This window comes from Periplaneta americana, chromosome 15 (assembly GCF_040183065.1).
Source record: "Periplaneta americana isolate PAMFEO1 chromosome 15, P.americana_PAMFEO1_priV1, whole genome shotgun sequence".
Classification (NCBI taxonomy): Eukaryota; Metazoa; Arthropoda; class Insecta; order Blattodea; family Blattidae; genus Periplaneta; species Periplaneta americana.
This window is the reverse complement of record NC_091131.1, coordinates 145,420,837-145,433,614: the sequence shown is the minus strand read 5'-3', so window position 1 is coordinate 145,433,614 and position 12,778 is coordinate 145,420,837. Positions and strand designations below refer to the sequence as shown.

General features: G+C 34.7%; 1 protein-coding gene and 1 long non-coding RNA gene across 2 annotated transcripts; one reads left to right on the top strand and one right to left on the bottom strand.

Moving 5' to 3' along the window:
• Positions 1 to 288: 288 nt before the first annotated feature.
• On the top strand, positions 289 to 1,092 carry LOC138715429 (uncharacterized). The gene is made up of 2 exons (XR_011336320.1): positions 289 to 426; positions 768 to 1,092. It is a non-coding gene; the product is annotated as an uncharacterized lncRNA (long non-coding RNA).
• LOC138715428 (myb/SANT-like DNA-binding domain-containing protein 3) lies at positions 423 to 2,179 on the bottom strand. Its single transcript, XM_069848328.1, has 3 exons — positions 1,595 to 2,179; positions 1,245 to 1,415; positions 423 to 900 (listed from the first exon to the last, which is right to left on the bottom strand). The coding sequence occupies exons 1-3, from the start codon at positions 1,856 to 1,858 to the stop codon at positions 481 to 483; spliced, it is 855 nt and encodes a 284-aa protein (XP_069704429.1). The 5' UTR covers positions 1,859 to 2,179; the 3' UTR covers positions 423 to 480.
• Positions 2,180 to 12,778: the final 10,599 nt, after the last annotated feature.

Sequence of the window (12,778 nt, the reverse complement as noted above, 5' to 3'; positions counted from 1 at the left end):
GATAGGAAATGGAATTCTTTTGGGTGATGGAGGCTATGCATGTTCAAATTTCTTGTTGACTCCCCTAGCAAACCCCACGACAGAAGCAGAGGAGTTGTATAATTCAACACATATATACACTCGAAACTGTATAGAGCGAGCATTTGGCGTGGTAAAAAGAAGGTTTCCATGCTTATCGTTGGGTCTCCGTTTCAAGTTGGGAAGGCAACGATCAACAACACTAGAATGCATTGTTGCATGTTTTGCCATCCACAATTTATTGTTGGAGAGAGGAGAAAATAATCCCCCACCTCCTGATGAAGATCTCATTGCAAGATTCTACCCACAAGCTGATGAGGGTGAAGCACCTATGGGAAGAAGGAGAAATGGAGGGAACACAGTCAGAACTACACTAATAAATACACACTTTACAACACTGGCAGAAAGGTGAGCAAAATACTCGTAATTAATTAGTTCTTTTATTTTTGATGCAAACTTTATTTATTTATTTTCTTTGGCTAGAATTGCCCTTTTAATCTCTAACTCTACTTGGGCCACTTGTAGATTAGTTTTTAAAATTTCCATTTCCATTTCATGTTTTTCGATCAGAAGTCGACACCTTAATTCATTAAAATCAGTTTTACTGGGCGTATAGTCTTCCAGCCTGCTTCTTTGTGATCTTGATCTGGGCCTAATTATTCCACTCCTGCTTCCTGTCAGTAGGTTTATTGGTGTAATTTCTGATGACAAATGACGACCTGCTGACAATGAATCTTGTTGATTTGCAGAAGACGGGGACGGCGGAATAGATGAGGCCTCATCTCCATATTTGTCCCCAGTGACATCATGACCAGAAGTTGAATGCAAACGAGCAGGGTGCACTATAGACACAGCTCCATCAAATAAAGTTTCATGGCTATCCTGTAAAACAAGATGAAGTATTCAATATAAATACACAAACTGGAAAGTTATTTGTTTTGTGTTTGAACTGAATGGCACTATTTAGCCGAAAAATTTGCTTAATTTTTTTTGTTAATGTATTGTTGTTTGCTGTGAGCTGGTTTCTTATAAAATAGGGTTATAAGACTGTAAATAAATTAAAGGCAAAATGAAGTTCATCTACTCCAATTATATTTCCATTTCACCACCTCAATCGATATTTTTATATTCTGAGTGATGGGATGATGATGGATAATGTAGATGGATATTTTTTACTTTTTTTAGGCCTACCCAAATTATGTCAAACTAAGGTTATATATTCTTACCTCCAGTATATTGCAATCCTGTTCTGTTACTTGAAAAACTTGGTACTGGCCATCACTGTCACAAGGATTATTCACAGGTGCAAAATGGGAATTCAGCCTGGATATTAGTCTTTCGCCATCTGCATCTAGCTTACTTTTAAAAGTTCCTCCACCAGTTTTGTAGAGCTCTGCCTGGAAAAAACAAAGATTCAATGTAGGTCAAGAAACTAGTTAGAAGAAAATAATTATGAATTTAAATCTCCCTCTATATTTTTGAGACGTAATAATATTTATGGAATGCCACAAAAACGTAACTGTCCATTAATAAATCTAGAAATAGGTAAAAATTATACGTCACAGCTTAGGCCTACCTTATCGTCAGCTGCAAGTTTCTTGGTTCTCCTTTTGTAGTTTTCATATGCAATCTTTAATTGCTGGGGTGTTCTTGCAACCTCATATGTAGCTTCATTAAATTCTGAAGCAGTTTTCTTCCAGGCCTCCTCTTTCTGCTTCACCCAAACACTATCTGTCTTCTTATTTTCAATGATATGCATAAAGCTCTCTATGATGTTCAATAAGAGGGCTCTATCATTGTCAGAAAAATTGGGCCCCCTTACGTTTTTTGTTTGCTTCATAGTCTATACAAATACAATCCGCTGTTTCCCTTCTACAAAAACAACAAAACAGCAAAGCATTCACTTGTTTTCCTATTCACCGCCTACTAGATGCATACGTTTCGCGACTGTAAAAGAGCATCAAATTGGCTGTGGTTGCTAAATAGCGATGTTGTCAAATGTTTTTCTTTCTCAAATCAACAATTAGTAAATTGAGACAAGTTGATTGGAGATTTACGTTTGTGCAACCCAATGAACAATCAAATAAATCAGACATCAACTGATTGGCGATCAGGGACTGATTTGATTTGCGTTTCTGCAACCGGGCCTTAGTTTTTTCTGTAAACTTGTGCCCCCCCCCTTCCCACAAACTAGGGAAGTTGGAATGTTATCCTTTTTTCACTCACCCATTCAATTATTTATGTATAAATTTCAAATGCTTTCTACATTTATCTACAAAATTAACACTGGAAACACATTTATAATCCTTGCTTTGTTGTGAAAATCTTTCTTTACAATAATACCTTAATAGCTTTTGTCCTATTGTCCTATTTTCCTTGGATTATCCTTCTAAATCGTTATTTCTGAATGCTTTCTGCAGACATGTCTTTGCAGTACCTAGTTATTTACAAGCAATTTACACAGATATTCCCCAAATGGTCGACACATGTCTGTTTTGAACATTTCACACATCATTTCTAGTCTTTTGTCTCTATCTATCTTCGTAGTGTATCCAGCTATTTGCTGATAACACGTGTTCCACTATGTTTCACTATGAATTTCCTCTTCTTGCAAATGATGGGTAAAAAGCACGTGCTGGTTGTATATTTCAGCAGCCACATTCCAAAGGTGAGGTGTATTCAGTATATATTGGAGAGAATTGTCCAAGGTTACAGGGATTGCAGATTTTAGATTAGTTCTATGGATGTTTGTGACAGGGCAGTTTAAGAGGATATGTTCCAAATCTTCTTCGTTATTGTTGCACTAGCAACAACTACTAGAGTCAACAAGATTAAAGCAGTGAAGATACTTCTCAGTGATAATATGGCCTGTCCTGGCTCTTGCTAAGAAAGTTTGTATGTGTCTGGAAATGTTGTGGAACATTTGTAAATCATTAGGTTTCTTTTGTATGTTTGAAGAACTTTGCCTTTATCAGGAGAAAGCCATAATTCGACCCATAAGTTTGTTAAATGAGAATTACCTGCAGAATATACGCTGGTTAAAGGAGTTGTTTGCATAGGTTTGGGCCCCAAAGATGTTGCCTGTTTGACAATATTATCTACAATCTCATTTCCAGTAATGCCGCAACGACTAGGTATCCAATGGAATACTATTTCTTTTTGAAGATTTAGTTTATTTAATATTTTCTGTATAGAGATTGTAATTTGTGCATAGGAAGTTGGAGTATATTTCATGATATTTAGAATAGCTCCCATCGATTCACTAAAATTGCATATAAGTATATCAGATAAGGAAGAGAGATGTAAAAGAACTGCCTCTATGGCCAGTAGTTCTGTTTGAAGACTAGAGGGAGATGAACATGATATATAATATTTCTCGTTATATTTTGGAATATAATACCCTGCGCCTGAAAGTCCATCATTAGGATTCCGTGACCCATCAGTATAGATATGAAGAAAATTTTCATATTTGTTACAGATTAGTTCCATGGCACTAGATTTTAAAACATGTGATGCATCATTCTTAGTATAATCACCAGGTAACAACGGCCCCTGGATCTATTCCTTTGTTCTGGGACTGGCATATCGGTTTCTTGAATTCCCAGTAATACATGAGAACGTCTTCTAATCTCTGAAGAAATCTGATAAACGTAGATCCACAATCCTTCGAAGTTCAATAGAACAAATTATCCCTAAAGATACAGTATATAACTCACAAAAGTGATAATGAATACTTCCCGAAACTTTACAGAAACTGTAATGTAAAAAGTCGTGTGGTTGACAATTGCCACCCAGGAGAATGAAACCTTAGCTACGCAAGTTATACGAGGAACTTCAAGACTGAAACTAAAGAACATGAACTTGGTTTTGAAGGTACCTAAAGTCTCACCATTGTAAACCCTTTCTAGAAAATACAACAATGAAAAGAAACACGCTGGTTGACAGGTGTTCCCCACATGAGTACTGAAGGCTTGAAGACAATCTGACACTGTTTGATAGATTGACTCAACAGGCATGAAAGCAGCAATCTTGAGTGACACATACATATGAAGGGTACACGGGAAAAACGAACAATGTCACAATTCCTTTAAGGATCATGTCGTTATATAATTCACTGTATTACTACAAACTTTAGTGTTATTTTTACCAAAAGTGGTAAAAGAGAATTAAAACCACGGATACATTCATCATTTCCTTCATTTCAAGTAGAAATACCAATAAATTTTGCAGTAATATACTGAAATAGATAATTATCTCACCCTTAATGGAAATGTGACATTGTTCGTTTTTCCTGTGTACCCTTCATATATGTTTAACGGTATAATAAATACAAGCACAGTTTGGAAATATGTTGACTGCACCTTGTATCTTGCAGCTTAACATAAAATTCACATGTAATTTCCTATGTAACAGTTAGAATATCTGTAATATATGTTTTGTATTAGTTCAAACATTAACATTGAAAAAAAATTAAGAATTGAAGTGAATATTTGTAATCACTTGTGGTGCTCCACTACTGTTTTCGAAATATAATGATGCTCATTACCTGTATTGTTATCAAATATATAGTTATAAATATATATTTTATGGTATACTTTTCAATGAGCTCCATGGTCAAAAACTTTACATGAATTTCTTTATAGAAGGGTAAAAGATATGAGAGAAGAATAGACATCTTAGCTTCCATGTAAAAATAACACTTCAGAAGAGTTTAACATATTACTTGACTTTTTATGCTTCTAAAGCACACATATGTCTTTGTAACTGTGGCATAGTGTCCTTCTCCCTGCCGAGGACATGACAGGATACAGAACATGATGACATAATAAGTAAGCTCTGAACTGTCTCGGGATTAAAGAATAGCAAATAAAACGCTAACGAACTTGTACTAATAATGGCTACTTTAATAACATAAAAGTCAATCTTAAGAATATAGAAAGCAGTCCTTAATTTGTGTAACAATTAGGCAAGGTACATCATCCCCCACCAACCAAGGGGATAATAACAACTTACTAGTAAAACTAAACATAAAACAGTTCTTCCTGGGTGATGAGGTAAAACCAATAAAAGAACAAGGGTGACTGCACAATAACTAACGTGGCCTAGAAATAAAGATACATAATAGTGAGATAAATAATATTCTAAAATGCCCCTTATATTACTTATCTGATGAATGATTACCTGTGGCAGCCAAAACAACTGCTCGGAATGAAGTGTGTGACAATCTCTTATCTCAGGCGTAACGGTACAATGCAGTCTAATTTTCACGACATCAATGCAATGTATCGTTGTGGCAATATTAAGTTCAGCTGTTGCTCAAGTACAGTGAATATGCACCCTCTCAGTACCGATCATTATAGTTAGCGAGAGTAGTGGACAGATAACACCATTTACTAGAATTGTATTAGTGGCACTGCTATTCTCGAAAACGAGAAATAATCTGCCTGTTAACATTACACCAACTACTACTAAATACTGCAATTCGCGACTCATACTAAAATACCAATTCCTCCTCCGAAACAATAATAAGTGAAGACAGAGGCTGTGATGCAATTTCTTGTTATCAACATTCATCAACATTCACCTTAATCGGCTTAATCACTTGACAGTACACATTTTGAATATTGTAAACATATGATTTATTTCACTTTGAATGCTGGATTATATAGCAATAGATAAGAACTAATTACAATTAGCTATCGGAACACATTACATTAATGATTTCACAGTAAGAATACAGTATATAATATTGTAAAATGAAATAAACTGAAATATTATAACTAGAGCCCGGATGTTTGGCAAAATGCCTTTTTTACTGGGTGGAAGTAAATCATTATTTCCATAGATAAAAATGTGATTTGGAGTAAATCAAAGTGATAGAGTCAATTTTTATTTTGCCTTTTTAAGGTGATTCTTGCTAAGAGATGCCTTTTTTTTTTTTTTGTCATTTTAAAGCAATATTTCTTGTATATTTGCAATTTTCTAATTAATTGGGTATGAAATTTAAATATTTGAAACAATGACTAACTTTACTAACAATAGTAAATAAAAGTAATTTATTTTGGTGCTTAATCTGCTAATAATCATGCTTTAATACTATTGGCCTAATATGAATAATGATCGACAATTCACATTTACAAATATAATATTGTCATGTCTTCACGATACCCACAATCAGCTTTATAATTTTAAATATGTTGTTGTTGTTTTCTAATGCCAGGCATTTGACAATAAAGTCATTTGACCTCTTGCACTCCAATATTTTTCAAAGATATTATCATGGCCAGCCACTGAAGCACAGATTTTGAGGTGTTCCGAATCCATTTCTTGGTTTGAGTTGCACATTGGGCAGTTAGGGGACTGATATATTCCAATTCTATGCAGGTGTTTGGCCAAACAATAATGGCCTGTTGCAAATCTAAATGCAGCTACAGACGATTTTCGTGGTAAATCGGGAATTAACTGTGGATTTTGATGCAGAGAGTTCCATTTTTTTCCCTTGAGATTGTGTTATCAAATTTTGTTTGTTGAAGTCTAAGTATGTAGATTTAATAAATCTTTTCACAGAGTAATATGTAGATTTAGTAACAGGTCTGTAAGTAGCAGTGCGCTCTTCTTTACTAAAGCATCTGCATTCTCGTTTCCCAGGATTCCACAATGGTATGGTATCCATTGGAATACAATTCTTTTATTGAGTGATATTAATTAATATTTAAATATTAAACTCGTTCTCATAGAAGTTGTCACGTAGCATTTCCAATTGTTTGCTTTCATATTTTCAAATCTTACTGTTACAATTTTGTGCTACATGTGTTTATTATTGTAGGAGAAAGAAATTTGAGTGAGGAACAGTTATTGTCGGGTGACAGAAGGTATAAGATCTGTTAGCTAGAATGCCTAAATTCAGTAAACCACTGAAAAGTAAACTTCATGCTTACGTTAGTGAATTTGGTGCCCATGTGTTTTCAACCAAAGGAACAGTTTTGTTATATAAAGTTTGTAAAAAGACAGTTAATCGCGGAAAAAAGTATTTTAGAAATCAACATGTGTCACCTACGAAGTAAATATGTGAGTTATGTTGATATAATATAAATTTATTGCTAAAATATATTATGCCTTTTTAAAATTCATAATGCCTTTTATAAAGATTATTGTGCCTCTTTTTTTTTTATTTCTTTTTTTGCCTGCCTATTTTAACTGTTATAAATTCCTAAACATCCGGCTCTAGTGATAAGTACTGGGGTTCTGTGAGAAGGGAGAGCTACTGTGTAACAATGGACACCATCGTGCCTGTACAGCAATTGCCAACCTGCTAAGAAACACAGGATGGGAAGTACATGAGGAGATTCATTGTGTGTCTGAAGATGATTCTCATAGAAGAGTCGATATAATTGCCATCAATAGAAGAACCCAGAAAGCGATGGTCTTAAACCCTACGATTTGCTTTGAACGAGACACGAATCAAGCACTGCAGATAAATGATGACAAGCGAGCTAAGTATGTACCTTGTCTTCCATAACTCAGTGAAAAATATGGCATTTCGCTTTACAACTGGGATGTTGCAGGCTTACTATTTGGAGCGAGAGGTTGTTTACCAAAATTTACATGTAATATTCTTAAATCCTTTCAAATTCCCTTTTGTGAGGTTCAGAAGATTGTAATGGAAATTCTGAAGGCCTCTCTTCAAATTCTACACTATCATCTGTATGTTAACACGTAAATGTTTGTTTCAATGTACAAATCGAATCATTATTTTGCTCGTTTCATTTCTCTTTATGTACATGCTCTCCCTCTTGCTCTGCATAGTCCCTGCAGTGCCTACATACAGTTGTCAACAAATGACAGTGCGCTCACTGGACAGTGATAAAGAAATTTCAGACAATCAATACGAATTAAGTCAACATATAATCAAACACAGTCATACTTATAACTTGCACTGTCAAGCATTATTTGCGGATCACTCCAGCCACTGAATTAATATCCGAAAGTCCAAGGAAGAATCAGCAAATCAGCTCCAGCAGACCGAAAACCCACGTATCAACTCAGGCAAAACCATAGTGTAGTTACTAAACTGATCACTTGCTGCTGTACAGCTACATATCTCGTCGATTGACCCTTCACTCGGCGGACAAACAACCACCACTGTTGTCAGACATTAAATCCTGATATGAGCTAGGCTGCCCATCGCAGATCATGCTCCCATGATGCACCACGACTCCTGCAAAACGCTGCTTGCTAACTCCCTGTCCGACAGTCACTTCCAATGGATGATGTCCAAAAAACAGGAGTAGGGATTTTACCTGACAAATTTGAATAAACACCCATAGTAGAAAAATCACACAAGACACTGGCCAATCAACATGCATAATTGCTACCCCCATTCGAGGTGCCAACTGATATAATCAAAAACAAAGATGATAAGCCACTAGGACTGTCATCTATGTATATAAAAAAAAAATACATGAAAAAGAAACACGAGGGAAATGGAAACAAAGTAGCATTAGAACACAATGTCACATAACTTATATCATAAATTTAAACTCTGATGACACTGGTTCACTTGTTGAATTTAATTTGAAGAACATTAGTATTCATTACGAATTGGTATGTTATTTCACTTAGAAAACACAATGGTGATTTCATTGTTAATGGCTAATATGAATTATCACGTTTTTCAAATACTTTTAACCTTTTTTCCTGACATTTCTGTGAAGTTATGTACGGACATGTGACCCAAATTCCATTCTGTAACTACATTGTATACCAAAGTTAAAAGAGAGCAAAGTTGTGTAATGTTTTTGCAGCATAAACTTTTTAAAGCTGTACCAGGGTATGCAACCTGAAACCTACCAGCATTCTATCAGTTTAGGTAGTGGTGCAAACATGAAAATATGTAATTACAGCAGCATATTATACACACCACAGAATACTGGTTTATTAATAGCTGTAGATAGGTAAAAGGGAGGAAAAAGTATATTTACTTAAAGTTATAAAGAATAATTATAAAATCATTATGGTAAATATTACCTACAATCTGATTTACTTCTTCCACTATCCATTAAGGCAGGTTGCTGGATTTTGCTTTCTTATAAACCCTATATACTACATTTTCAACACTGTTGGGGGCAGGCATTACATTATCATTACAATCAAATCTCATTATGTATTTAGTAGTATTGCTGATGTCTTCCAGTGCTAACAGGAAAGTTGTTGGGGACTCATTGTTTTCTTTATTTCCCTCGTTCTTTTCTTCTTTTTCAGATGCATAAAATACTAGCTTTCTTTCTAACATTAATTGTTCCATTTTGAATGTCACATGTTACATGTTTGCGTGTTACAGTTTACATATTCTTCATATGAAATACCAGCTTCTCATTGATCACATTCGTCTTCTGTAGTGTTAATTCTGTTCCACTTTCAATCCTAAGAGATCCACTTCCATCGACAGATAATCCACATACTTATGAGAACAGTTAGACATTACTGAATCTATGATTGCTTTCCAAGCCTCTGCAATGACATGCAGAACATCCAGAAAATTTATCTTAATCAGAGTTGCATCATGAATCGACTTGTCAATTGCACATATTGTTTTTCTCACAATAATGTTTAAATGACATGATTATATTTTGTTCAGTGTAGAGTAATCTGCAAGTTCCGATGAAGTTGAGCAAGAGTTAGATGTTAATAGCGTGCGGGAAAATATCCGAGATAATATCAAAATTGCAGCTGAACAGAGCATAGGTTATTATGAAACTAAGAAAAAGAAACCGTGGTTTGATGAAGAATGTTGCATGGTAGTAGAACGAAGGAAACAGGCAAAATTAAAATTCTTCCAGGATCCAGTTGAGGCAAATGGAGATAATTATTTCAACAAAAGACAGGAAGCAAGCCGTACACTTAGGAATAAAAAGGGAGATTACTTGAAGGAAAAACTGAATGAGGTAGAAACAAATAGTAAAAATAAAAACATAAGAGATTTATATAAGGGCATAAAGGAATTCAAGAATGGATATCAGGCAAGGGTAAATGTGATCAAGGATGAGAATGGTGACTTGCTTGCAGACTCTCATTCAATCCTGAACAGATGGAAAAACTATTTTGGGCAACTACTAAATGTACATAGGCCAAAAAGAAATGATCTGGACGAACTTGAAATACAAACTGTTGAGCCATTTGTACCTGAACCCACACTTTCTGAAGTCGAAATTGCGATCTGAAAAATTACAAGTCTCCAAGTATCGATCAAATTCCAGCAGAATTAATACAAGAGGGTGGAAGCACATTATCTAACGAAATTTATAAGCTTGTACTTGCTATTTGTGAAAAGGAAATTGTACCAAACAATGGAAGGAGTCCATAATCGTACCTATCTTTAAGAAGGGGGACAAGACTAACTGTAGTAACTTTCGAGGAATATCACTTTTGTTGACGTTGTACAAAATTTTGTCCAATATTCTTTTGAGAAGATTAACTCCATATGTAGATGAAATTATTGGGTATCATCAGTGTGGTTTTAGGCTTAATAGATTAACTATTGATCAGATATTTTTTATTCGACAATAAATGGAGAAAAAATAGGAGTATAAGGGTACAGTGCATCAGTTATTCATAGATTTCAAAAAGGCATATGACTCGGTTAAGAGAGAAGTTTTATATGATATTCTTATTGAATTTGGTGTTCCCAAGAAACTAGTTCGATTTTGATGGAGGCGGAATAGGTCGAAAAGTCTAAGCCTTGAAGGAGATGATGATGATGATGATGATGATGATGATGATGATGATGATAATGGTAAAAAAGAAATTCCGTAATTTTTTCTGAATACGGTAATCAGGTCATCCTGTAGCACCATGTTCGGTTCCATGACATTTGGCAGACTCCGTGGAGCTTTTACTTACTGTTATTTTAACCTATGATACATTTAACCTATGTTCACTTCACCTATTATATATTTTACACACTGCTTGTTTAGCCTGCTGGTATATTTCATACATTATTATTAGAACAATGTATTATTAATGCCCATCAAGCTGTGTTTCCTGCAGCTTCTACCAGATTAGACAATACAATAAGAAGACTTTATAAGAAGTTCATGCAGACAGGTTCGGTAAACGATGAAAAACCGAAAGGAGAACGCCATGTTCTGTCAGAAGAGAAATTAGACAAGATTGGTGAAAGATTGGAATACAGCTCTCAAAAATCCTACAGACGTTTAGCACAGAAAACTGGAATAAGTAGAAGTTCTGCTCGTGTAGCGACAAAATTACTTAAGTTAAGGCCCTACAGAATGCAAGAAACCCACACTCCATAAACGAACTTAAACAGAATATAAGAGATGCAATAAATTCTATCAGTGCTGAAGAACTTGCGAGAGTGACTGCAAATTTTATAAAAAGATGTCAAACGTGTGTTGCAGTAAATGGAGGACATTTTGAGCAACGAATGTGAGCTTGGTAAGTACTGTAACTTTTAAGCATTGTAACAGTAGGATTGTAGGCCCAAAAGTACCGGAGATGCTTGCATGTTTCCCATGGTAACCAACACCTTGATAGCCGGGCCGGCTCTGGACGAAAACCAGAGCATCCCCAACTAATCACATTGTATTAGAACAATATAATATATGAATCAGTCAGAGCTAAAAGGCATTATGTCAGTTTTTACAAGTTTTCAGGAGAAGGAAAAAATGTTATATCTTCAAAAGAATTTTTTGTACACATTTTTCACTCATTCTGTATTGTAGAGTACTGACAGACACAACGTTTTCAATAATGGATCAATATTTGGAGTTGTTTAATCATTTAAAAATAATTATTATATAAAACTGATATAATGCCTTTTAGCACGGAAATTGATTTCCAGTAATGGAATCAGTTTGAAATTTTATATATCTCTATTTTTATTCACCGAAATATGGTTATAAGATATTAAACAGTGTTAAGAAGTAGTCTGCTGTGTTTATCCAGTAGTAATACAAAACATAACAATTCAATTTTTAAACTATAGGTACTCAAAATTAATAATAAATACCCGCTAGATAATAATAGGTTTACTTGTATAAAAAGTCGTCAAGTCGTTACTTAAAAAAATAGCAAAAAACAGCTGTTCAAATACATTATATGTTATATTCTCTATCCATTACTGATCTGTTATCATCTCCTCCCCTGGTGGTAGTATCTCCTGCAGGCTATTTCAGAATTTTTTCCTAAAACTCAGTGCCTTAGGTTTCACACATTTAACTAATATTTTTAATATCCTGTATCTTTTTAGAATTGGTTCGTACTTTTCCATCATAATATGTTTTTTGTGCAAAGAATGTTTAACTCTGACTTTTTCAGAGAGAGTGTCTGTTTCATTGAAGAAACTGTAAAATCTGAAATATACAGGATGTTAAAAAAAAGTATCCAATATTTTAGGAGGTGATAATATGCATCAAAACAAGAAAATAATGTCTAATAGACATGAGTCCTACAACACATACTTTCTGAGCTCTATACACTTGCTCAAAGGAGGTGCTCAATATGACGTCCATTTATGGCAATGCATTTCTCTGTCCTACAATACATCAGACTACCAGATAATCATACCATAATTAAAACCCCTGGCATGGAATACTGATACGTCGCAAGGAATACTGAAAACAAAAGTCTGGTTGCGGATTTGAGCGGGATTCATCAGAGATGGTGTTGTGAATTTTCATAATCAGCATGTGTGGGGAGATGAAAATCCCCATGCAGTTGAAGAAACAAGGCATCAGCACCG